We start from the raw sequence: 27,487 nt of genomic DNA, 5'->3' as shown, positions 1-27,487 counted from the left end.
AAACCAACTTCAGAGGTCTAACAGGCCTCTCCAAAAGTTCTGAAAGCTGTAACCATGCGGCTTCCGTACTACGGAATCCCAGCCATAACATCAACTAGCTAGATAGCTAACCTACCGGTAGCTAGTTTTTCAGTCATCGTTGTCAAATGAATTGGACACACAAGGTGCATATCTTAAGCGCGAGTCACATCCTATCCGGACGAAACCAGATAAAAAAAATCTTCGCGACATGCTATCAACAGTAAGCTTGCTATGAAATTAAAATGAACCGATTGTCAGCAGGCAGGCTAGCTATCTCTGACAAGATAGCTAGGTTGTGAAGTTAGCGAGCTTTCACATAGCGTTAGCGTTGTGGTATTACTGAAGTTAGCTAGTCAGTTGTAATTGTTTCTTGCGGCTTTGCTACAAATGACTAGCTAGTTTCAGTTTGTCAAAATATATTGTTGCAAAAGGTAGCTAGCAAGCAAGACATGGGCTACTATGTAGCCATCTTAACGCTGTCTAGTCAGATCGGCGCTACATTGTAACCAGATCAGTGCTAGAGAGATCAGCAGCAGTTTGTCTGTCGTAATAGGAAACAACATCCTCATTATGGGCACAGTTAGTTAGCTAGCTACAGATTGACGATAACTGGTTTATTTTTTACAGTGATAGTTATATTTGGTAGATGGTGCTAGTATTTGCCCTTCAGTACAAGTAAAGCCGTGCTTTGTGATTTCTGACTCAGACGATCATCATTGTCGTGTCGTGGAAATCAATGTGCGCCTGAAGATTAGGCGGAACAGCAGGATGTCTAGGGGATTTAGTGCAGCAATGATATTGTTTAGAAAACACAACAACACAACGATGATCACAAGGCATACAAAAGCCCCCAAATGAAATCGTATAAGGCTCAACTTTTCATTTTCTCTGACTATACATCACATCTGGTGCGTCTTGGGTTATAGAACACACATACGACTATAGCTAAATCGGTTTATTTCATTTGAAGAGTAGCCAAATAAATATTTGATATGTCTGGGGACGGCTCGGATAGTAGTAGTAGTAGTAGTAGTAGTAGTAGTAGCGATGACTCCGATACAGGGATCCGGAGAAAAGCCTGCACTGTCAAACATGAGATTACCAATGGTAAGTAACCATCAACGTAACTAGCGCTTTGCCTGATTAATCAGACTGTGCTACACAATGGAATTGCTATATAGTCTGAAACATAGGAGTACAAAATAGTGTTAATGTCCCTTACAAGCCAGAATGTTTAGTGCAATTAACTTACTCTACTGCTTGTCTGTAAGGTTGGTCCTTCAGCTGCTCTACATTTTAGACAAAGTATTCACAGGAAAGTATTGTTTATACAACTTTTTAGACTAGAGCACCAGTACTGTAGTTTACATTTCTATCACCTGGCACGTGCACAAAACCACATAAACACCCGTGAGACTTTGGTTCGTATGCATGCACTTCTGTCTTGTGCACGTGCCTTCGGTCATAAGCGAACACGTCTTGATCACCACACAGACCTGAGTTGCGAAATCGGTTTAATAATACTTTCCTGGGGATATTTTTGTCTTACATTTCGAGCAGTTGATAGCCCAACCGTAGAGTAAGTTCAAACGTCATTTTATTAAACATTCTAGCTTTGTACGGAACATGTCCACGATTTTGCGCTCCTGTTTGACTGTGTAGCACAGTCTGATTAATCAGGCAATCTAGCTCCGCACTGTTTCATAATTGATTATTTGAATCTGCCAAATGATTTCAAGATGTGGTACCCTTTGGGTAAATATTGCCTTCTGTAATTTAGCTATTGGGCTAGGGCTCTATGTAAGCTTAAAAGTGATTGTTTGGAGTTTCTGTAATTCTGTGTGGATCAATATCTGTTTCCTGACACAATTGCATCCTGACCTTGACTGACACAGCAATAGCAGAAGTAGTAGTGTATGTTCAAGCTGTGTTCAGTTGTCTTCAGGTGCAGATTGATGTGCTATATTTTGGTGAGTGGTGATATCTCAGGGAACCATGACACCTGGGAACACAGCCATGGACGAATGCCAGCAGACCGTGTGGTGTCACAAAATATTCAGTTTACTGTGGTCTGCTATGTTTTCTGTGTGTGCCTGCGTGAGCGTGTGTTGTGTGCATGCAAACACTGATACTGTACTCTTTTCCCCCCCCCGCCCACCCGCCAGCGAACCTCACAGGCCATTCTGAGAGAGTGGGCATGGAGAACTTTGAGCTTCTCAAAGTCTTGGGCACAGGAGGTGAGGCTCACTGCGCCGATCTTGGGTCGATTGCTTATAAACTGACTATATTGCTTATAAACTGACTAAACGCCTTCCTAATATTGAGTTGCATACCCAGACGACGCTGGGCCAATTGTGCACCGTCCTATGAGACCCCCAGTCACGGCCAGATGTGATTACAGCCTGGATTCGAACCAGGGACTGTAGTGAAGCCTCTTGTACTGAGATGCAGTGCCTTAGACCACTGCACCACTCGGGATAGCGCCATAGTATTATTGGAGACCTGGATAACTTAATTTTACTGTCTATTTTTTGGTGGTAGGATGGGTGGTAGGGGCTCCAATCAAATGTGATAAATGTTTCCAACCTTTCCTCTCGGTCTCTGTCTAGCCTACGGGAAAGTGTTTCTGGTCAGGAAGAACAGTGGTCACGATGAAGGGAAGCTGTATGCCATGAAGGTGAGTCTCTGTGTCGTCTTTGACATTGGTCCAAAGGCAACCCAAAGCATTGACATTGTCTCTGATGTGGGGAGAATTCATGGACGGGTTGACCTACCTGTTGATGATAACGTCTCAGGTGCTGAAGAAAGCAGCCATCGTTCAGAAGGCGAAGACAGCGGAGCACACGCGTACAGAGAGACAGGTGCTGGAGCACATCCGCCAGTCCCCGTTCCTGGTCACACTGCACTACGCCTTCCAGACCCAGACCAAGCTCCATCTCATCCTGGGTGAGCGCTGGATCAAACAAACCCATACGTGGAACTCTCTGGCTATGACCTTGGAAGTGCTGAAAGTGTGTCTCCATGTGTGTATACTGTGTTTCTGCATGTGTGTGTTTTTCTATTCAAGTGTTATCTGTATCTGTCTGTGTATAGACTATGTGAGCGGAGGGGAGATGTTCACACACTTGTACCAGCGGGATCACTTCTCTGAGGAAGAGGTGCGGATCTACATCGGGGAGATTATCCTGGCACTGGAGCACCTCCACAAGGTATGTTATCGAGCCTCTCTGTCCTTTACATAACCTTGCTGATATTCCATTCCTTAATTGTATCTGTGGTCCTATTACATGATACAATTTCGGCTGGATACTATGCTCTTATCTGTTAATGTTATGTTATCCTGTGTACAACTTCTTGCTCGGTATGATGTGTACAGCTCGGCATCGTGTACCGGGACATCAAGTTGGAGAACATCCTATTGGACAGCGAGGGACATTTGGTGCTGACAGATTTTGGGCTCAGCAAAGAGTTCCTTGAGGAGGAGGTACGACAAAAATACCTTTTTCATTAATGCCTCTATTTGTGTGGACGCAATCTGTGCATGTATGCATCCATCCATCCATGCATATATTTTTGTCACTACAGAATGAGACTTGTGTTTTTACCCCCCCCCCCCACCCCCCACCCCCCCCCCCACTACAGAAGGAAAGGACGTATTCGTTCTGTGGCACCATAGAGTACATGGCTCCAGAGATCATCAGGGGGAAGTCTGGTCATGGAAAGGTAAGAGTTAACCCATCACTCTGGGCATGGGTATGAGCTACGGCGGTTCATTAGACATCAATTACTGTAGAACACAAATGTATTCTCTTTCTTATATTTTTATTTTTTCATTCTTCCTTTTGACCCTTTTCTCCTGCCCACCCCAGTCAGTAGATTGGTGGAGTTTGGGTATCCTGATGTTTGAATTGCTGACGGGGGCGTCCCCATTCACACTGGAGGGGGAGAGGAACTCCCAGAGTGAGGTGTCCAAGTGAGTGCTGTGTGTCATCCACCCCTCCTCACACACACACCATGGTTCCATCCAACTCTTTCATCATTGCCCGTGGCCCTCGGCTACTTATCAAAATAATGACATCTATTGTAACGGTGGCTTCTTTCTCCCTCTCTTTATCTCGCTGTCTGAATACAATAACAAATAAATGAGTTGTGCTGCGTTCTATGTGTAACATAAAGCCTGCAGCCTAATTAGACATTCTGGTAAGCTGTTTCTTTTCAATCATGTTCTTTATGGCCATAATGGTTGTCTTGTAATGAGGGCTGTGCCTTCAGCAAGTATTCTTACCCCTTATTACACATTTTGTTGTGTTATAGCCTGAATTCAAAATGGATTCCTCTCCCATCTACACACATTGCCCCATAATGACCAAGTGAAAACATGTTTAGACATTTTTGCACATTTTATTGAAAATTAAATGGAGAAATCTCGTTTACATACAGTACCAGTCAAAAGTTGACACACCTACTCATTGAAGGTTTCTTTTACTGTTCTACATTGTAGAATGATAGTGAAGACGTCAAAACTATGAAATAACACATATGGAATCATGTAGTAACCAAATGTATTTTATATTTCAGATTCTTCTAAGTAGCCCCCCTTTGCCTTGATGACAGCTTTGAACACTTTTGGCATTCTCTCAACCAGCTTCATGAGGTAGTCACCTAGAATGCATTTCAATTAACAGGTGTGCCTTGTTAAAAGTTAATTTGTGGAATTTCTTTCCTTAATGCGTTTGAGCCAATCAGTTGTTGTGACAAGGTAAGGGTGGTATTCAGAAGATAGCTGTATTTGGTAAAAGACCAAGTTCATATTAAGACAAGAACAGCTCAAATAAGCACAGAGGAACGACAGTCCATCATTAATTTGACTAACCATAATGTCTCAATCTGGACAATTTCAAGAACTTTGAAAGTTTCTTCATGTGCAGTCACAAAAACCATCAAGCGCTATGATGAAACTGGCTCTCATGAGGAAGACCCAGAGTTACCTCTGCTGCAGCGGATAAGTTCATTAGAGTTACCAGCCTCAGAAATTGCAGCCCAATTAAATGCTTCACAGAGTTCAAGTAACAGACACATTTCAACATGAACTGTTCAGAGGAGACTGCATGAATCAGGCTTTCATGGTTGAATTGCTGCAAAGAAACCAATACTAAAGTACACCAATAAGAAGAAGAGACTTGGGCCAAGAAACACGAGCAATGGACATTAGACCGGTGGAAATCTGTCCTTTGGTCTGTTGAGTCCAAATGAGAGATTTTTAGTTCCAACCGCCGTGTCTTTGTGAGACGCAGAGTAAGTGAGCGGATGATCTCTGCAGGTGTGGTTCCCACCGTGAAGCATAAAGGAGGAGGTGTGAGGGTGCTTTGCTGGTAACACTGTCTGTGATTTTCGAATTCAAGGCACACTTAACCAGCATGACCACCACAGCATTCTGCTGCGATACGCCTTCCCATCTGGTTTGTACTTAGTCCCACTATAATTTGTTTTTCAATAGGACAATGACCCAACACACGTCTAGGCTGTGTAAGGGCTATTTGACCAAGAAGGAGAGTGATGGAGCTGCTTCAGGTGGTCTGGCCTCCACAGTCTCCCGACCAATTGAGATGGTTTGTGATGAGTTGGACCGCATAGTGAAGGAAAAGCAGCCAATGAGTGCTCAGCATACGTGGGAACTCCTTCAAGACTGTTGGAAAGCGTTCCAGGTGAAGCTGGTTGAGAGAATGCCAAGAGTGTTCAAAGCTGTCATCAAGGCAAAGGGTGGCTACTTTGAAGAATCTCAAATATGATTTGATTTAACACGTTTCTTTTGGTTACTACATGATTCCATATGTGTTCATAGTTTTTGTCTTCACTATTATTCTACAATATAGAACATGGTAAAAAATAAACATCCTTGAGTGAGTAGGTGTGTCCAAACTTTAGACTGGTACTGTACTGGTACTGTAAGTATTCACACCCCTGAGTCAATATTTTGTAGAAGCACCATTGGCGGCAATTACAGCTTTAAGGACGTCCTGGGTTTGTCTGTATCAGCTTTGCACATCTGGATTTGGGGATTTTCTCCAAGTCTCTGTTCTATTGCCCATCTTAAATCTTTTGTTTTTATTTGCCAGTCTGAGATATGGCTTTTTCTTTGCAACTCTGCCTAGAAGGCCAGCGTCCAGGTGTCGCCTCTTCACTGTTGACGTTGAGACTGGTGTTTTGCGGGTGCAATTTAATGAAGCTGCCAGTTGACCAACCCACTCAAGTGACACACCCCTCCAGTAAGCTCAGCCCCCGTAATAGGGTTAGAGGCAGAGAATCCCAGTGGAGAGAGGGGAACCGGCCAGAGACAGCAAGGGTGGTTCGTCGCTCCAGTGCCTTTCCGTTCACCTTCACACCCCCGGGCCAGACTACACTCAATCATAGGACCTACTGAAGAGATGAGTCTTCAATAAAGACTTAAAGGTCGACTGAATCGGCGTCTCTCACATGGTTAGGCAGACCATTCAATAAAAATTGAGCTCCATAGGAGAAAGCCCTGCATCCAGCTGTTTTCTTAGAAATTCTAGGGACAATAAGGAGGCCTGCGTCTTGTGACGATAGCGTACGTGTAGGTATGTACGGCAGGACCAAATTGGGAAGATAAATATGAGCACGCCCATGTAAGTTAGCAGTAAAATCTTGACATCAGCCCTAGCCTTAACAGGAAGCAAGTGTAGATTGGCTAGCACTGGAGTGATATGATCATTTTGGGGGGTTTTAGTCAAGATTCTAGCAGCCATGTTTAACACTAGCTGAAGTTTATTTAGTGCTTTACCTGGGTAGCTGGAAAATAGAGCATTGCCGTTGTCTAATCTAGAAGTGACAAAAGCATGGATACATTTTTCTGCATCCTTTTTGGACAAAGTTTCAGATTTTTGCAATGTTACGTACAGTTGAAGTTGGAAGTTTACATACACTGAGGTTGGGGTCATTAAAACTTGTTTTTCAAACACATTTTCTTGTTAACAAACTATAGTTTTGGCAAGTCGGATAGGGCATCTACTTTGTGCATGACACAAGTCATTTCCCTAACAATTGTTTACAGACAGATTATTTAACTTATAATTCACTGTATCACAATTCCAGTGGGTCAGAAGTTTACATAGACTAGTTGACTGTGCCTTTTAATCATCTTAGCAAATTCCAGAAAATGATGTCATGGCTTTAGAAGCTTCTGATAGGCTAATTGACATCATTTGAGTCAATTGGAGGTGTACCTGTGGATGTGTTTCAAGGCCTACCTTAACTCAGTGCCTCTTTGCTTGACATCATGGGAAAATTTAAATAAATCAGCAGAAAGATAATTGTAGACCTCCACAAGTCTGGTTCATCCTTGGGAGCAATTTCCAAATGCCTGAAGGTACCACGTTTATCTGTACAAACAATAGTACGCAAGTATAAACACCATGGGACCATGCAGCCGTCTTACCGATCAGGAAGGAGATGCGTTCTGTCTCCTAGAGATGAATGTGCTTTTTGGTCCGAAAAGTGCAAATCAATCCCAGAACAACAGTAAAGGACCTTGTGAAGATGCTGGAGAAAACAGGTACACAAGTATCTATACCCACAGTAAAACAAGTCCTATATCGACATAACCTGAAAGGTTGCTCAGCAAGGAAGAAGTCACTGCTCCATAACCGCCATAAAAAAGCCAGACTACGGTTTGCAACTGCACGTGGGGACAAAGATCATACTTTTTGGAGAAAGGTCCTCTGGTCTGATGAACCAAAAATAGAACTGTTTGGCCATAATGACAGTTATGTTTGGAGGAAAAGGGGGGAGACTTGCAAAGCCTAAGAACATCCCAACCATGAAGCACGGTGGCAGCATCATGTTGTGGGGGTGCTTTGCTGCAGGAGGGACTGGTGCACTTCACAAAATAGATGACATCATGAGAAAGGAAAATTATGTAGATGTCTTGATGTTGCTTCAATATATCAGTCGGGAAGTGAAAGCTTGGTCGCAAATCGGTCTTCCAAATGGACAATGACCCCAAGCATACTTCCAAAGTTGTGGCAAAATGGCTTTAAGGACAACAAAGTCAAGAGATTGGAGTGGCCATCACAAAGCCATGACCTCAATCCAATAGAACATTTGTGGGCAGAACTTGGAAAAAGCGTGTGCGAGCAAGGAGGCCTACAAACCTGACTCAGTTACACCAGCTCTGTCAGGAGGAATGGGCCAAAATACACCCAACTTATTGTGGGAAGCGTGTGGAAGGCTACCCAAAATGTTTGACCCAAGTTAAACTATTTAAAGGCAATGAGTGTAACTAATTGAGTGTATGTAAACTTCTGACCCACTGGGAATGTGATGAAAGAAATCAAATATGAAAGAAATCATTCTCTCTACTATTATTCTGACATTTAACATTCTTAAAATAAAGTGGTGATCCTAACTGACCTAAAACAGGGAATTTTTACTAGGATTAAATGTCAGGAATTGTGAAAAACTGAGTTTAATTAAATGTATTTGACTAAAGTGTATGTAAACTTCCGACTTCAACTGTAGATGGAAAAAAGCTGTCCTTGAAGCAGTCTTGATATGTTCGTCAAAAGAGAGTTCAGGGTCCAGAGTAACGCCGAGGTCCTTTACAGTTTTGAGACGACTGTACAACCATCAAGATTAATTGTCAGATCCAACAGAAGATCTTTGTTTCTTGGGACCTAGAACTAGCGCCTTTGTTTTGTCCAAGTTTAAAAGTTAAACATTTGCCGCCATCCACTTCCTTATGTCTGAAACACAGGCTTCCAGGAAGGGTAATTTTGGGGCTTCACCATGTTTCATAGAAATATACAGCTGTGTGTCGTCCGCATAGCAGTGAAAGTTAACATTATGTTTCCAAATGACATCACCAAGAGGTAAAATATATAGTGAAAACAATAGACGTCCTAAAAGGGAACCTTGAGGAACACCGAAATGTACAGTTGATTTGTCAGAGGAGAAACCATCCACAGAGACAAACTGATATCTTTCTGACAGATGAGATCTAAACCAGGACAGAACTTGTCCATGTAGACTAATTTGGGTTTCCAATCTCTCCAAAAGAATGTGGTGATCGATGGTACCGAAATGTAAATTTAATTTGTCAGAGGAGAAACCATCCACAGAGACAAACTGATATCTTTCTGACAGATGAGATCTAAACCAGGACAGAACTTGTCCATGTAGACTAATTTGGGTTTCCAATCTCTCCAAAAGAATGTGGTGATCGATGGTATCAAAACAGCACTAAGGTCTAGGAGCACGAGGACAGATGCAGAGTCTTGGTCTGACGCCATTAAAAGGTAATTTACCACCTTCACGAGTGCAGTCTCAGTGCTATGATGGGTTCTAACACCAGACTGAAGCGTTTCGTATACATTGTTAGTCTTCAGGAAGGCAGTGAGTTGAATTTAGAGAGGAATGGGAGATTTGATATATGGGCTGTTTTTATTTTTTAATTTGTTTTTTTAAATTTAAATTTAAATTTTGTATTTAAATATTTTCTGGGTCAAGGTTTGGCTTATTCAAGAGAGGCTTTATTACTGCCACTTTTAGTGAGTTTGGTACACATCCGGTGGATAGGGAGCCGTTTCATTATCTTCAACATGAGAGGGCCAAGCACAGGAAGCAGCTCTTTCAGTCGTTTAGTTGGAATATGGTCCAGTATGCAGCTTGAATGTTTAGAGGCCATGACTATTTTCATGAACATGTCAAGAGATATAGTACTAAAACACTTGAGTGTCTCCCTTGATCCTAGGTCCTGGCAGTGTTGTGCAGACTCAGGACAACTGAGCTTTGGAGAAATACCCAGATTTAAAGAGGATTCTGTAATTTGCTTTCTAATGGTCATGATCTTTTCATTAAAGAAGTTCATGAATTTATCACTGCTGAAGTGAAAGCCATTCTCTCCTGGGGAATGCTGCTTTTTATTTAGCTTTGCGACAGTATCAAAAATACAGTTTGGATTGTTCTTATTCTCCTCAATTAAGTTGGAAAAATAGGGTGATGGAGCAGTAGTGAGGGCTCTTTGATACGGCATGGTACTGTCTTTCCAAGCTAATCGGAAGACTTCCAGTTTGGTGTGGCGCCACTTCCGTTCCAATTTTCTGGAAGCTTGCTTCAGAACTCGGGTATTTTCTGTATACCAGGGAGCTAGTTTCTCATGACAAATGTTTTCTGTTTTTAGGGCTGCGACTGCATCTAGGGTATTACGCAAGGTTAAAATAAGTTCCTGATTTGTTGTACTCTGACATCCTTGGGTAGGTGGAGGGAGTCTGGAAGGGCATCTAGGAATCTTTGGGTTGTCCAAGAATTTATAGCCATGGCTTTTAATGATCCTTGGTTGGGGTCTGAGCAGATGATTTGTTGCGATTGCAAATGTAATAAAATGGTGGTCCTATTTAGTCCAGGATTATGAGGACAAACATTAAGATCCACAACATTTATTCCACTGGACAAAACTAGGTCCAGAGTATGACTGTGGCATCGAGTAGGACCAGAGACATGTTGGACAAAACCAACATCGATGATGGCTCCGAAAGCTTTTTGGAGTGGGTCTGTGGACTTTTCCATGTGAATATTATCTGCAATGACTACAAGGTCCGATATGAGTTCGTGGAACTCAGTGAGGAACGCTGTATACGGCCCAGGACGCCTTTAAACAGTAGCTATAAAAGGTGATTGAGTAGGCTGCATAGATTTCATGACTAGAAGCTCAAAAGATGAAAACGCTGTGTTTTATTTATTTATTTAATTTAAAAATAAATACATTAATTGACATTTGGTTTCTTAAATGTTATTAACACCTTAGCGGGATGCGTGGAGGATATGGTCACTAGTGTAACCAGGAGGAGAGGCCTCATTTAACACAGTAAATTCATCAGGCTTAAGCCATGTTTCAGTCAGGCCAATCACATCAAGATTATGATCAGTGATTAGTTAATTGACTATGACTGCCTTGGAAGTGAGGGATCTAACATTAATTAGCCCTATTTTGAGATGTGAGATATCACAATCTCTTTCAATAGTGAACGGAATGGAGGAGGTCTTTATTCCAGTGAGATTGTTAAGGCGAACACCGCCATGTTTAGTTTTGCCTAACCTAGATCGAGGCACAGACACGGTCTCAATGTGGATAGCTGAGCTGACTACACTGACTGTGCTAGTGGCAGACTCCACTAAGCTGGCAGGCTGGCTAACAGCCTGCTGTCTGGCCTGCACCCGATCTCATTGTGGAGCTAGAGGAGTTAGATCCCTGTCTATGTTCATAGATAAGATGAGTGCACCCCTCCAGATAGGAAAGAGTCCGTCACTCTTCAGCAGGCCAGGCTTGGTCCTGTTTGTGGGTGAGTCCCAGAAAGAGGGCCAATTATCTACAAATTCTATCTTTCGGGAAGGGTATAAAACAGTTTTCAACCAGCGATTGAGTTGTGAGACTCTGCTGTGGAGCTCATCACTCCCCCTAACTGGGAGCGGGCCAGAGACAATTACTCAATGCCGACACATCTTTCTAGCTGATTTACACGCTGAGGCTATGTTGCGCTTGGTGACCTCTGACTGTTTCATCCTAACATTGTTTGTCCCGACGTGGATAACAATATCCCTATACTCTCTACACTCGCCAGTTTTAGCCTTAGCCAGCACCATCTTCAGATTAGCCTTAACGTCGGTAGCCCTGCCCCCTGGTAAACAGTGTATAATCGCTGGATGATTCTTTTTAAGTCTAGCTATGGTGGGAGGCTTTGATGTCTCAGACCCTGTAACGGGCAGAGGAGAGAGCAGAGGAGGCTCGGCCTCTGACTGCGACTAGTTTCTTAATGGGGAGACCCGATTGAAAGTTTATTTCGTCTGAATGAGCGACACCGGTTGAGCATTCCTACAGGTCATTTGCACTTTGAAGCAGGCTCTCATCAAGGACCTGCCTGTATTTGGCTTCATTCATTGTTCCTTCTCTCCTTACCAGTCTTGCTTCACGGTAGGGATGGTGTTAGACAGGTGATGAGCTGTGCCTAGTTTTCTCCAGACATGGCGCTTTGCTTTCTGTCCAAAGAGTAACATTTTTGTCTCATTAGAATGCAGAATCTTATGCCTTTTTGCAATTTCCAGGCATGCCGTCATGCTTTTTTCTCAGGAGTGGCTTCCGTCTGGCAACTCTCCCTTAACGCCCAGTTTTGTGAAGTGCTGTGGAGACTGGTGTCCTTCTGGTAGGTTCTCCAATCTCAACCAAGGAACTCTGTAGTTCTGTCAGAATTGTCATTGGGTTCTTGGTCACCTCCCTGACCGACGTCCTTCTTGCCCTGATGCTCAGTTTGTTCGGACGGTCAGCTCTAGGCAGAGTCTGGGTAGTTCCATATGTTTTCCAAGGAGATCACTGTGCTCTTGGAAATGTTCAACACTCTAGAAATGTTTTTTAACCTTTCCCCAGATATGCCTCATCACAATTCTAATTGTTCCTTGGAGTTCATGATATAGTTTCTGCTCTGATGCACTGTCAACTGTGGGACCTTTTATATAGGCAGGTGTGTTTCTTTCTAAATCCTGTCCAAACAGTTGACTCCAATCAAGTTGTAGTGACATCTTAAAGATGATCAAAGGAAATGAGATGTACCTGAGATCAATTTGGAGTACCATAGCAAAGGGATTCAAATGAGATTTCTGCATTTCATTTTGACTTTGTCGTTGTGGGGTATTGTGTGTAGATGGGTGAGATACATTTATTTTATAATGAATCCATTTTGAATCAGGCTGTAGCAACAAAATGTGGAGTAAGTCAAGGGCTATGAATACTTTCTGAAGGCACTGAAGGCAAAGTGATTGCTCTTCCCTGTTTCTCTTCTTCGGCCCGCCCCCTCCTGCCCTCCTCTCAGGCGTATCTTGCGCTGCGAACCGCCGTTCCCCTCTATAATCGGAGTCGTGGCTCAGGACCTGCTGAGGAAGCTGTTGGTTAAAGACCCCCACAAGAGACTTGGCTCGGGACCACGAGGGGCCGAGGACATCAAAAGTCATGCCTTCTTCAAGGTGCTCCTCTTCTCTCCTGCCACTCTCTGTCTCTAGGCCCATCTCCCTCTCTCAACGTGCTCACACACATGCACACACACACACTCTGCTCACCATTCTCCTCCCATTGCTCTATATTCATAGGGTCTCAGTTGGTCAGACCTTGCTGAGAAGAAGGTAGTCAGCCCATTCAAACCAGAGATCAGGAGTGAGCTGGATACAGGGAACTTTGCTGAGGAGTTCACTGGCATGAATCCTGTCTATTCTCCAGCCAGCACCCCACCAAGCACTGACCGCCTGTTCCAGGTTCGTTAAATACACATTGTGTGCTTCCACTGTTACAGAAAGATACCCTACATACACAAGACTCTTGTCTTCCATTTCAGGGCTACTCCTTTGTTGCTCCCTCCATTCTGTTCAACAAGAACGTGGTGATGGGTGACTTCATGGAGGGCCAGATGGGAGCAGACCGGCCGGGCTCAGCCACTGTCCGTCACAGTGCTATGTTAGCGGTATGGAACTAATCCTCTCATGGCCGCAGGATAGACGAGGTTCGGTGAAATGTATCGGTGTTAATGTTGGCACTTTCTTTCATTTTTTATTTTATTTAGTCTTAGTCATTTTGTATAAAATAATATTGTCTTAGTCACATTTTTGTAATTTGAATAATTATTTAGTCTCGTTATTGTCAAAATGATAAACAGTGGGCCATTTTAGTCAACTAAATCCTTTCATTTTAGTCAACTAAATCCTTTCATTTTAGTCACTTTATTTGTATTTTTTTGTGCCTTATTAACCTATAGTAAACACAAATCACTGACTTCCATGTGCACAAACATACATAGCCTGGTCCTACCAACATATTTTTCTGCATAACATCCTACCGCATGATTCTCTACCCAACAGCCAAGTTAGCAGAAGAACACATTACTCTGCAGCAGATAAAAATCCCACCCCTTGACATACTGTAGCTATATTGTAATTGAAGTACTGTCATCGGTAGTGGTCTGATAGGTTGCTGCAACCTATCTAGCTAGGATTATCAATCTGTTGTTATCTGAGTTATCAGATGTGCCTTGAGGTTGGTAGTATTTTATTCCCTGTCAACTTGTGGGTGCAAACACTGTGGAAACGTTGCATTCGGTCTTGTTTGGAGCCATCTTGTCAATTCAAACATCGCCCCTTTTTCTACCGGGAGCTTGTACCACCGGTAGAGTAGCCATGGCGTGGGCCTTATTTGCAGCAATGATTTGTTGTTGCCAGATTGGATAACGGTTGCCGGGCAGAACGGTGAATCATGAATGACCTGAGCATGGTATTTATTTCCCACCAATAACATTTGCGTTGAGAAAGCCTTACAAAAAAAGCTCTCAAGCTCTGTAAAAATGTTTGTCCAGTTCACTTCCTAGTCATATTTTAGTCACAGAGATAATTTCACCTTGTTTTCATCAACCGAAATGGAGAAGAAAAAAAATCGGTTTTCCTCTGGATCTATTAAGTCAGTGATTTGTCAAACCCCTATTTTCCAGTGGCAATTGACGACACAATAACTATCACTGGAATGTATCCAGAGAGGGTCTTATGTACAACACTGTTTGACATGAGCTCAACCTGTGCTTCATTAGTATAAAAAAAATCTATGTGCAACATTTTCACATTTAGCAAGGGTAGGATTTGGACACTTCCTGCAGTGGAGCACATTTTGACACATTCCACAGTTTCCGGTGTAGTTTGTACTTGACTTCCCTCTCTCTTGTCCTCTGCAGGACTCTACGTTCTTCCAGCTGTATGAGCTGTGCCTGCAGGGGGCGCCCCTGGGCGAGGGTAGCTTCTCTGTGTGCAGGAAGTGTCGACATCACCAGAGCGGCCATGAGTACGCCGTCAAGATCATCAGCCGCAGGTCAGCCGGGTGTGGCGCTGGCTGAGAGACCGTCACGCACTAAATGCAATGTGTCATTGTTATACCAGCATGATGAATTACACACTTCACGCTGCTGTGTTTTAATATATTCTATTCCAATGATTTACCATACCTGTTTGGTGCACTGAGGTGGTTTGTGTTGTTGACCTTTGGTGCATGAATGCCTTTGAACTCTTTCTCTCTGTCTGTCTGTCTGTCTGTCTGTCTGTCTGTCTGTCTGTCTGTCTGTCTGTCTGTCTGTCTGTCTGTCTGTCTGTCTGTCTCTCTGTCTCTCTGTCTCTCTGTCTCTCTGTCTCTCTGTCTCTCTGTCTCTCTGTCTCTCTGTCTCTCTGTCTCTCTCTCTGTCTCTGTCGTTAGAATGGAAGTAAACACTCAGAGGGAGATTGCTGCCCTCAGGCAGTGTGAGGCTCACCCCAACATCGTCAAACTGCATGAGGTCTACACTGATCAGGTACACAATGATGGTAGAAATGCCATCAGCAGACACACATTCAAGCACTGACAAAACTGTCAGGTGTTCTTTCTCTTGGCTGTGTTTACTTACAAGGTGGCAGGACTCGAATCACAATAATGTTTGACATTTGGGGAATATATTGGGAAACTTAAGCAATCATGCAGCAATAAACAATTTTCTCATCACAGACACAACCTTAATCTTCTCTCTCTCTCTCCTCCCATCTCCCTCTCAATCACCCCTATCTCTTCCTCCCTCTCTCAGTTCCATACATACCTGGTGATGGAGCTGCTGCGTGGGGGGGAGCTGCTGGAGAGGATCAAGAGGAAGAAATTGTTTGGGGAGGCAGAGGCCAGTCAGCTTCTCAGGAGCCTGGTGTCAGCTGTCGGCTTCATGCACGAGGCTGGAGTGGTGCACAGAGACCTCAAACCAGAGGTGGGCCAACAGACTGACTCACAGAGAGGGAGTCTGAATATATTCTAGAATCTATAGAAATATATGGCCAGGAAGAAGTCACACATTGAAATGTCTGCAATATTACACCGACCAAATTTTGCAGGCAGTGAGTGTAATGAGATCAAGGTGTTTAGCAATGCTGTAAAAACCACGAAGCATGGCCTATTGTATTTTGTTGGTTCAGGGTGAAATAAATTGACATTTGTTGCTCCATTACATCAGCCAATGAATGTAACCTTCTGTTGACGGAGTCATTCCTGCACTGCCCACTCACTGCTCTCGCTCTCTCTCCGCCTGGCAGAATGTGCTGTTTGCAGACGAGGGGGAGGACTCGGTGCTCAAGGTGATAGATTTTGGTTTTGCCCGACTGTGCCCTGCAGGCAGCGCCCCCCTGCAGACTCCCTGCTTTACACTGCAGTACGCTGCTCCTGAGCTCTTCCACAGCACCGGTTACGACCAGGCCTGCGACCTCTGGAGCCTTGGGGTCATCCTGGTACTTACACTACTGACTGACTCTGTAATGTGTCATTAGTAAAAACGAATTATCGTTATGTTATTGATGATGTTTGTGTTTTTCTCTGGCAGTACACCATGCTGTCAGGACAGGTGCCCTTTCAGAGTGAGCAGCAGCAGCGGGCGGGGATGACCTCATCTTATGCTGCCGACATCATGCATAAGATTAAAAAGGGTGACTTCTCTTTGGCTGGAGAGGCTTGGAAGGGTGTGTCAGACGAGGCTAAAGAGCTTGTGAAAGGTGTGTTGTGCATCCCTCCTAATTCACTCATTGACATTGATGCAATTCATCATTTTTTCCCATCTGTTCACTACATACAGTGCCTTCGGAAAGTGTTCAGACCCCTTGACATTTTCCTCATTTTGTTACGTTACAGCATAAAAATAAAAAAAAATGAAATCGTCAGCAATCTACACACAATGACAAAGCAAAATTAGGTTTTCAGACATTTTTACAAAAGTATTCAGACCCTCTGCTATGCGACTCAAAATTGAGCTCAGGTGCATCCTGTTTCCATAGATCATCTTTGAGATGTTTCTACAACTTGTTTGGAGTCCACCTGTGGTAAATTAAATTGATTGGACATGATTTGCAAAGGCACACACCTGTCTATATAAGGTCCCAAAGTTGACAGTACATGTCAGAGCAAAAATGAGGAGTCGTCCGTAGCGCTCTTAGACAGAATTGTGTCGATGCACAGATCTGGGGAAGGTTACCAAAACATTCTGCAGCATTGAAGGTCCCCAAGAACACAGTGGCCTCCATCATTCTTACATTGAAGAAGCTTGGAACCACCAAGACTCTTCCTAGAGCTGGCCACCCATCCAAAATGGGAGAGAAGGGCCTTGGTCAGTGAGGTGACCAAGAACCGGATGGTCAGTGAGGTGACCAAGAACCGAATGGTCACTGACAGAGAGATTGGAGAACCTTCCAGATGGACAACAATCTCTGCAGCACTCCATCAATCAGACCTTTATGGTAGAGTTGCCAGACGGAAGAGACTCAGATCATGAGAAACAAGATTCTCTTGTCTGATGAAACCAAGATTGAAATCTTTGGCCTGAATGCCAAGTCTCTGAATGTCCTTGAGTGACCCAGCCAGAGCCCGGACTTGAACCCGATCGAACATGTCTGGAGAGACCTGAAAATAGCTGTGCAGCGACGCTCCCCATTCAACCTGACAGAGCTTGAGAGGATCTGCAGAGAAGAATGGGAGAAACTCTCCAAATACAGGTGTACCAAGCTTGTAGCGTCATACCCAAGAAGACTCGAGGCTGTAATTGCTGCCAAAGGTGCTTCAACAAAGTACTGAGTAAGGGTCTGAATACTAATGTAAATGTGATATTTCTGTTTTCAATTTTGAATCAATTAGAAAAAAATATACATACCTGTTTTTGCTTTGTCATTATGGTGTATTGTGTGTAGATTGATGAGGGAAAAAATCTATTAAATCAATTTTAGAATAAGGTTGTAACCTAAAAATGTGGAAAAAGTCAAGGAGTCTAAATACTTTCTGAAGGCACTAATATATATATATTTAAAAAATAATGGAACCCCTTTATCTGTCACTCCCTTATAATTTTGCTTTCTCTGCTCCTCCCTAACCTTCCTTACTCCTCTCTGCCCCACCTCTCATTTTTGCTCTCCTTCCCTCACTCTTCCCTCACTCTTCTCTTCTGTTCCCTCACTCTTCTGTTCAGGGCTGCTGACGGTGGATCCAGAGAGGCGTCTCAAGCTGTCTGCTCTGAGAGAGAACAGCTGGCTGCAGGGCGGGGCCATCTTATCCTCCACCCCCCTCTGCACCCCAGATGTGCTCGAGTCCAGTGGCCCCATCGTCCGCTCCTATGTCAACGCCACCTACAAGGTAATGGAACTCTTAATCTTTTTTTTTTTTGTTACTCAAATCCATTGAGGAAAAAGTAGTTTGTTCCTTTTAACTTTTTGATTAGATTTTTCCTACTCTCCCAACCAAATCAAAGTCAATTTGGCATTTGCAGAGTACTGCGTATTGTACAATGAAGTGTTTACTTGCAAGCTCTTCTCTCAAACAGTGCAACATTTTATAAAAAAGTATTCAATAAAAATATCAAGTCAAAAAAATATAGTATATGAGTATTTATACAATGGGTGGGTCTAATCCTGGATGCTGATTGGTGAAAACCGTGTCCCAGCTGTTCCACAAGTTACCACCGGCTAAGGCTATGATGTTGAAATGCCTATTTACTGTTCCATCTCCCTGTGCAATCAATCCACTGTCTCATCAGCCCAGCCAGGCAATTTATCAACTAGATCTCCACTGTAAAAAAAATCATCTAGACATTATCTTCCATTTCTTTTAGACTAGCAATTGATTTTCAACAGCAGAGGCGTGTATAAACCTTGCCATCTGTCTCTGACTTTTGCAGCAATGTTTCAATATTGAAATTCGATCTCTAGCTGTCCCACACAGTAATGAATGTGTAGGGGCCAGACAGACAGACGGGCAGCTTTTCTCAGCCAGTCGAAATCATGAATTGGTATATTGTTTTTATAGATACAGTACCAGTTAAAAGTTTGGACACACCTACTCACTCAAGGGTTTTTCTTTATTTTCACTATTTTCTTCATTGCAGAATAATAGTGAAGACATTAAAACTATGAAATAACACATGGTATCATGTAGTAACCAAAAAAGTGTAAAACAAATCAAAATATATTTTATATTTGCGATTCTTTAAAGTGGCCACCCTTTGCCTTGATGAAAGTGGTAGCCATGCTAGTTAAGTGTGCCTTGAATTCTAAATAAATCACAGACAGTGTCACCAGAAAAGCACCATAACACCATAAAAATTGAAAACTCCATGCTTCACGGTGGGAACTACACATGCAGAGATCATCCACTCACCTATTCTGTGTCTCACAAAGACATGGAGGTTGGAACCAAAAATCTCAAATTTGGACTCATCAGACCAAAGGAAAGATTTCCACTGTATCATTTTTTTTATTTTACCTTTATTTAACCAGGTAGGCAAGTTGAGAACAAGTTCTCATTTACAATTGCGACCTAGCCAGGATAAAGCAAAGCAGTTCGACACATACAGTGGGGCAAAAAACGTATTTAGTCAGCCACCAATTGTGCAAGTTCTCCCACTTTAAAAGATGAGAGCCCTGTAGTTTTCATCATAGGTACACTTCAACTATGACAGACAAAATGAGAGAGAAAAAAATCCAGAAAATCACATTAAAAATCCTACAATGAATTTATTTGCAAATGGTGGAAAATAAGTATTTGGACACCTACAAACAAGCAAGATTTCTGGCTCTCACAGACCTGTAACTTCTTCTTTAAGAGGCTCCTCTGTCCTCCACTTGTTACCTGTAATAATGGCACCCGTTTGAACTTGTTATCAGTATAAAAGACACCTGTCCACAACCTCAAACAGTCACACTCCAAACTCTACTATGGCCAAGACCAAAGAGCTGTCAAAGGACACCAGAAACAAAATTGTAGACCTGCACCAGGCTGGGAAGACTGAATCTGCAATAGGTAAGCAGCTTGGTTTGAAGAAATCAACTGTGGGAGCAATTATTAGGAAATGGAAGACATACAAGACCACTGATAATCTCCCTCGATCTGGGGCTCCACGCAAGATCTCACCCAGTGGGGTCAAAATTATCACAAGAACGGTGAGCAAAAAATCCCAGAACCACACGGGGGGACCTAGTGAATGACCTGCAGAGAGCTGGGACCAAAGTAACTAAGCCTACCATCAGTAAAACACTACGCCACCAGGGACTCAAATCCTACAGTGCCAGACGTGTCCCCCTGCTTAAGCCAGTACATGTCCAGGCCTGTCTGAAGTTTGCTAGAGAGCATTTGGATGATCCAGAAGAAGATTGGGAGAATGTCATATGGCCAGATGAAACCAAAATATAACTTTTTGGTAAAAACTCAACTCGTCGTGTTTGGAGGACAAAGAATGCTGAGTTGCATCCAAAGAACACCATACCTACTGTGAAGCATGGGGGTGGAAACATCATGCTTTGGGGCTGTTCTTCTGCAAAGGGACCAGGACAGCTGATCCGTGTAAAGGAAAGAATGAATGGGGCCATGTATCGTGAGATTTTGAGTGAAAACCTCCTTCCATCAGCAAGGGCATTGAAGATGAAACGTGGCTGGGTCTTTCAGCATGACAATGATCCCAAACACACCGCCCGGGCAACGGAGTGGCTTCGTAAGAAGCATTTCTAGGTCCTGGAGTGGCCTAGCCAGTCTCCAGATCTCAACCCCATAGAACATTTTTGGAGGGAGTTGAAAGTCCGTGTTGCCCAGCAACAGCCACAAAACATCACTGCTCTTGAGGAGATCTGCATGGAGGAATGGGCCAAAATACCAGCAACAGTGTGTGAAAACCTTGTGAAGACTTACAGAAAACATTTGACCTCTGTCATTGCCAACAAAGGGTATATAACAAAGTATTGAGAAACTTTTGTTAATGACCAAATACTTATTTTCCACCATAATTAGTCATTTAAATTTAAAATCCTACAATGTGATTTTCTGGATTTCTTTTCTCATTTTGTCTGTCATAGTTGAAGTTTACCTATGATGAAAATTACAGGCCTCTCTCGTCTTTTTAAGTGGGTGAACTTGCACAATTGGTGGCTGACTAAATACTTTTTTGCCCCACTGTACAAAGACACAGATGGAGTAAAACAAACAGTCAATACAAGTCTATATACGATAAGGGAGGTAAAGGCAAAAAAAGGCCATGGTGGCGAAGTAAATACAATATAGCAAGTAAAACACTGGAATGGTAGATTTGCAGTGGAAGAATGTGCAAAGTAGAAATAAATATATTGGGGTGCAAAGGAGCAAAATAAATAAATAAATACAGTAGGGAAAGACGTAGTTGTTTGGGTTAAATTATAGGTGGGCTATGTACAGGTGCAGTAATCTGTGAGCTGCTCTGACAGCTGGTGCTTAAAGCTAGTGAGGGACATAAGTGTTTCCAGTTTCAGAGATTTTTGTAGTTTGTTCCAGTCATTGGCAGCAGAGAACTGGAAGGCGAGGTGGCCAAAGAAAGAATTGGTTTTGGGGGTGACCAGAGACATATACCTGCTGGAGCGCGTGCTACGGGTGGGTTATGCTATGGTGACTAGTGAGCTGAGATAAGGGGGGACTTTACCTAGCAGGGTCTTGTAGATGACATGGAGCCAGTGGGTTTGGCGATGAGTATGGAGCGAGGGCCAGCCAACGAGAGCGTACAGGTCGCAATGGTGGGTAGTATATGGTGCTTTGGTGACAAAACGGATGGCACTGTGATAGACTGCATCCAATTTGTTGAGTGGGGTATTGGAGGCTATTTTGTAAATTACATCGTTGAGGATTGCATTTAGTTTTACTTGTATTTAAGAGCAATTGGAGGCCACGGAAGGAGAGTTGTATGGCATTGGAAGCTTGCCTGGAGGGTTGTTAACACAGTGTCCTAAGAAGGGCCAGAAGTATACAGAATGGTGTCGTCTGCGTAGAGGTGGATCAGAGACTCACCAGCAGCAAGAGCAACATCATTGATGTATGCAGAGAAGAGAGTCGGTCCAAGAATTGAACCCTGTGGCACCCCCATAGAGACTGCCAGAGGTCCGGACAACAGACCCTCCGATTTGACACACTGAACTCTATCTGAGAAGTAGTTGTTGAACCAGGCGAGGCAGTCATTTGAGAAACCAAGGCTGTTGTCTGCCGATGAGGATGTGGACAGAGTCGAAATCCTTGGCCAGATCAATGAATACGGCTGCACAGTAATGTTTCTTATCGATGGCGGTTAAGATATCGTTTAGGACCTTGAGCATGGCTGAGGTGCACCCATGACCAGCTCTGAAACCAGATTGCATAGCAGAGAGGGTATGGTGAGAGTCTAATGTCCAGTGCTCATGTTTCTTGGCCCAAGCCTCTTATTCTTATTGGTGTACATTAGTAGTGGTTTCTTTGCAACATGAAGGCCTGATTCACACAGTCTCCTCTGAACAGTTGATGTTGAGATGTGTCTGTTACTTGAACTCTGAGAAGCATTTATTTGGGCTGCAATTTCTGAGGCTGTTAGCTCTAATGAGCGTATCCTCTGCAGCAGAGGTAACTCTGGGTTTTCCTTTCCTGTGGCGGTCCTCATGAGAGCCAGTTTCATCATAGCGCTTGATGGTTTTTGCGATTGCACTTTAAGAAACTTTCAAAGTTCTTGAAATTGTCCAGATTGACTGACCTTCATGTCTTAAAGTAATGATGGACTCTTGTTTTTCTTTGCCCATTTGAGCTGTTCTTGCCATAATATGGACTTGGTCTTTTACCAAATAGGGCTATCTTCCGTATACCACCCCTACCTTGTCACACCTCATCTGATTGGCTCAAACACATTAAGAAGGAAAGAAATTTCACAAATTAACTTTTAACAAGGTACACCTGTTAATTGAAATGCATTCCAGGTGACTACCTCATGAAGCTGGTTGAGAGAATGCCAAGAGTGCGCAAAGCTGTCATCAAGGCGAAGGGTGGCTACTTTGAAGAATCTGAAATATGAACTAGATTTGTTTAACACTTTTTTTTGGGGTTACTCCATGATTCCAAATGTGTTATTTCATAGATTTGATGTCTTAACTATTATTCTACAATGTAGAAAATAGTACAAATGAAGATAAACCCTTTAAATGAGTAGGTGTCCAAACTTCTGACTGGTGCTGTATATACAAAGAAATGTCAATAGAAAAACAGGTCAAATGAAATGCAGTCTGCTGTCTTTCCAACTTCCGTTTGAATCATTGTGTTAGCTGTGTAGTTGGCTAGCTCCACTAAACCGTGTCCTTGCAAAAGAGCCAATTTTTTTCTATGCCAGGCAAAATCGTGCATCATTAGCTCATTGGTATTTAATGACAAGTTTGTCAATCATTATTTCAATGTGTTGGTAGCCCATGTAGAAAGCTGGTTTTTGGAGGATATATTGACTTAGTCTCAAGCCTAACAACACAATATGACTATAAAAACACTATAATATATTAGTATAATAAATGGTATGTGCAATGTAACGACAGTAGAGAAATACACTTAGTGGACAGTTTTAGGTACAACCATCTAGTACTGGGTCGGAGCCCCCTTTGCCTCCAGAACATTCAGAATTATTCGGGGAATTGAAACATTGCTCAATTGATATCAAGGGACCAAACATTCCCTATACCGTTACACCACCGCCACCAGCCTATACTGTTGACACCAGGCAGGATGGAGTCATGGACTCATGCTGCTTACGTCAAAATCCTGACTCTGCCATCAGCATGACGCAACAGGAACCCGGATTCGTCAGACCAGGCAATGTGTTTTTTCACTCAATTGTAAAGTTTGATTGCGTGCCCACTGGAGATGCTTCTTTTTTTTTCTCGTCAACTGCAAAAGCCCATCAATGACAAGGACTGCCGAGTTGTGCGGTCTAAGATGCCGTTTGGCTCGCCACTGTTGTACTGGGCCGTTATTTGCCTGTTTGTGGCCCAGCTGTTAGCTTCTTGCCATTCTCTTTTCACCTCTCAACAACGAGCTGTTTTCGCCCACAGAACTGCCGCTGACTCTGTTTTTTGTTTGTCGCCCAATTCTCGGTTAACCCTAGACACTGTCGTGCGTGAAAATCCCAGGTGGCTGGCCGTTTCTGATGTACTAGAACTGGCGCACATGGCATCGATGATCATACCACGCTCAAAGTTGCTTAGGTCAGTCTTTTTGCCCATTCCAACGTTCAATCGATCAGTAACTGAATGCCTTGATTCCTGTCTGCCTGATTTTTATATAGCAAGCCACGGCCACGCGACTCGCTGTCTGTAGGAGCGAAGCATTTTCGTGAACAGTGTGGTGTACCTAATAGACTGTCCACTGAGTATATAATGGAGGTGTATGTGCAATGTAATATAATAAGTAGGCTATATTATTGTATGTACATCCTCTCCATTAGGCATTCAACAAGGGGAAGAGGGAGGGCTTCTTTCTGAAGAGTGTCGACAACGCCCCCCTTGCAAAGCGACGCAAGCTCAAGATGACAAGTACAGGTGTGGAGACTCGACGGAGCTCCTCTTCCTCCTCCTCGTCATCATCTTCCTCAGCTGCCTCTGCCGCTACAACAAACCTAAAAACACAGCCACCACACCAAACTCTACCCCCGAAGCTAGAAAAGAGCTAGCAGCCGAGGAGGGGGACGAGTGGAAGGAAAGGAGTTAGGAGAATAAAGCACATTAATTCAGCTATGACAGATTGGAATACTGGCTCTGAAAGACCAGAGATGATTAGATTTGTTATATCCCCTCTAAGTCCAAAGTCATATAGAATCTCCAAATTCTAAGATCTTATTTATGAACAAACTTAGAGACTAGTCCAATACTTAAGATGAAACAAAAAGTTTCACGTCCCTTTTTCCTTTGTAATGATGCAAGGACTTTATATGTATCTATACCAGCAGCTTGTCCCATTTCATAAATTTTCTCAAGAAATGAACTAACGTGTCATTTCTTGAATGGAACAAAGATTTAGACTATTGTCTTCTAAATTTCGGTCAGAGGCTTTACATCAGTATGGTAAGTTACGGAAGACATTTTCGTCGGCTTTAAGATCATACTTGTGAAGTTTTCAGTCACTTTTTAGCAGGGTGACGATGAGCACGCACTTGGACATGATGCTGACGTTTTGCATGTTGTCAGCACCTGAGGTAAGGAGCGCTGTCGTAGAACGAGTCAGAGAGAAGCGGAGTGAGAGAGTCCTAAAGGGGAAATGCAAAAGCCATGAATGAGCACAAGCCATACATACACAGGGAGGCCATGGCCTCTACAACAGAGCACTTATGGATAGATGCACAGTGCTCATCACGTGGCAAAACAGAGAGGCAGTGGTTGGGGGTTTGTTGGAAGTCTCGCTCTGTTTTTAATGATATGGTTGAGATTAAGAAAGAACGCTGGTACTACGGACAGCTGTTCAAATGAACTTTGACCTTGAGGGATGATCCCAGTCCATGGGACGCTGTCTTTGTAACCCAATGGTTCTAGTCACATACGGCCAATTTACAAGGACCCTTAGAATAATTTCCTTTTGGCTTGAGATATCAGCCTTCTTATCGACGTTGGTGTCTGTCTGCGTAGTTAACTGGTTCACTGAAGTTCACCTGAGAATCAAATTAACGGCATACGTATGCATACGTGTGCTACATTAACAACCATCATGATTCTGACAGGGAATAGAGGGAGATGGAACGCTTGGTGATAGACATTCTGATTTGATACCATAGTCCCATACACAGTGCTCCAAAGGCCTATGATGTACATTTCTGAGCAGGGCAACTTTTCATTATATTGCGCCGGGCCAAATGGGAAAAAATGAATCGTTTTTTACTGTGAGTAAATATTGTCACCCTGGTTTAGAGGTTAGTGTTTTTGTAGACGTTTAGGTGTTTTGATCATTGAATGTCAGTTACACTGATCATTTCATTTACTCATCGCTTATTTTCTACCGGAATATATTGACTGTTGATTTGATTTGTACCTGGATATCACACAAATGTAGTCCTTTTAATCAGTGATAGTTATTTCAGATTTAAACTGGGCTTATTTTAGTATTTATTACATTTCATGTTTTTATAATGTTGTGGTAATGGTTGTCGTGTGTGTGTGTGTGTGTGCGTGTGCGGTGTGACTGGTTCTGGGGATTGTATATTATTGCAAGTTACTGTAGTAAATAATTGTTTTGATCACATTTTATTAGTTACTCCTTTCTAAACATTAGTTTTGTCGGGAACCGTGCTTTTGTTACAATGCTATTGTTTGGCTGTTGATGTTGTTGTCTTTTTTTTTATGTTATGAATTTGACTCTTTTTAATGAGCTACTACCCTTTTCCTGTATAGCTGTTCTTTTTTGCCCAACATTTTCTATTCTTTCTTCAAAGCATATCCTGACATTGAGATTCCCTATGTCACGATTGCTTGGTTTGGGTCAAGAACACTTCAGTCTGGAGCAAAATAAATGACTTTTCTCGATCTGGTCGTAGTCTGTGTTCCTAGTCTCACATCAATTTAGCATTTAGTATTTTCGGTTTACAGATGATGACCATTTTATGTTTTTAAATTCAACTGTCTTTGAATTAATTTTGTGGATCCAGGAAATATATTATCAATTGTATTATTGAGAGTTGACAGAAATGGCCTGTAGTATTATTACGCTGGCAGCAGGGGTCAGTAGGGTGCTTACCAGCAGGCCAACCAGCACAATGAGCCATTGAAAACCAATGGCTATAATGTGACTCATTGTGCCATTAATCAAAACGATCCTTGAGTGGATCATTTGCATAGGAAATTGTGATATATTGAGCATGACACAGATGGAACGCTAAATCAAAACCATTCCATCAATTACAATCTGCAGCCTTGGAAGTGCCCCAAGAGGACTGAGCCTGCCTTTGGTGAGAACACACACACACACACTGGAATGGCTGAAATGTATACGTGAGCACATATACCCAGCCCTTTCACACAGATGCACATCAACTCTTGGCAGACCCGAAAGCCCTGCGAACAGACCACACATGCAGACTTCGTCTTGCATTCCTCCACCAAGCTTTTAAATAAGGAACAGCAGAGAAGGGCAGCTCTACCCGTGTCAGCCAATGCAGTGAGGTTGACTTCATGGCAGATGTACCACTTTTTATTCCCCTGCCGTCAAAATGTAACTGTTGCTTTCCGACAACTCCTTCTGCTAAACCTAAAGATGACCTCTGCGCACCATAGAACTCGAGGAGGCAACATTCCAGCATGTACTATATGGAGCCCAAGTAGTTCCCGTAGTATGGGGTAGAAAGGGCCAAACCAGAAATCATGTGACTGTAGAGGCGAAGAGGGTGTCCCGCATGCAAGGTCACTGGTGGTGAGTGCTCATCTGTAACTCCAAGCACCAGTCACATTGACTGATGTGCTGCTGGCGCAGAGGGGAAACAAGGAAGGAATGTGTGTGTGTCTCCATACAGCAAGTGCGGGGTGGCAGTGTCAGTGTCCTTCTGCTTTGGGAGATGGCTTGCTGAATACTGCATTAGCCAGCTGCCACGAGGAGGTAAGAGTGATCCTC

General features: G+C 43.1%; 1 protein-coding gene across 5 annotated transcripts; it reads left to right on the top strand.

The window, feature by feature from the left end:
• The first annotated feature begins 42 nt into the window (after window positions 1-42).
• On the top strand, window positions 43-26,406 carry LOC109872788 (ribosomal protein S6 kinase alpha-4-like). Of its 5 annotated transcripts, XM_020464121.2 has the most exons (19): window positions 47-1,128; window positions 2,187-2,258; window positions 2,631-2,698; window positions 2,817-2,967; window positions 3,115-3,230; window positions 3,398-3,505; window positions 3,664-3,744; window positions 3,891-3,994; window positions 12,900-13,050; window positions 13,174-13,335; window positions 13,416-13,541; window positions 14,796-14,929; window positions 15,308-15,401; window positions 15,669-15,839; window positions 16,162-16,353; window positions 16,446-16,614; window positions 18,075-18,238; window positions 24,003-24,102; window positions 24,342-26,406. In XM_020464121.2, exons 1-18 carry the CDS (start codon window positions 1,014-1,016, stop codon window positions 24,051-24,053), a joined length of 2,229 nt encoding a protein of 742 aa, XP_020319710.2. In that variant the 5' UTR covers window positions 47-1,013; the 3' UTR covers window positions 24,054-24,102; window positions 24,342-26,406. The 5 variants fall into 5 exon arrangements, with proteins under 5 accessions (XP_031663386.1, XP_031663385.1, XP_020319710.2 ...); XM_031807526.1 differs by having other exon boundaries at window positions 43-1,128; window positions 2,817-3,230; XM_020464120.2 differs by lacking the exon at window positions 24,003-24,102 and having other exon boundaries at window positions 49-1,128.
• Window positions 26,407-27,487: the final 1,081 nt, after the last annotated feature.

This window comes from Oncorhynchus kisutch, linkage group LG28 (genome assembly GCF_002021735.2).
Source record: "Oncorhynchus kisutch isolate 150728-3 linkage group LG28, Okis_V2, whole genome shotgun sequence".
In the NCBI taxonomy this organism is placed as follows: domain Eukaryota; kingdom Metazoa; phylum Chordata; class Actinopteri; order Salmoniformes; family Salmonidae; genus Oncorhynchus; species Oncorhynchus kisutch.
Note: the sequence above shows the minus strand (reverse complement) of the source record. Positions and strands in the feature narration are given on the sequence as shown.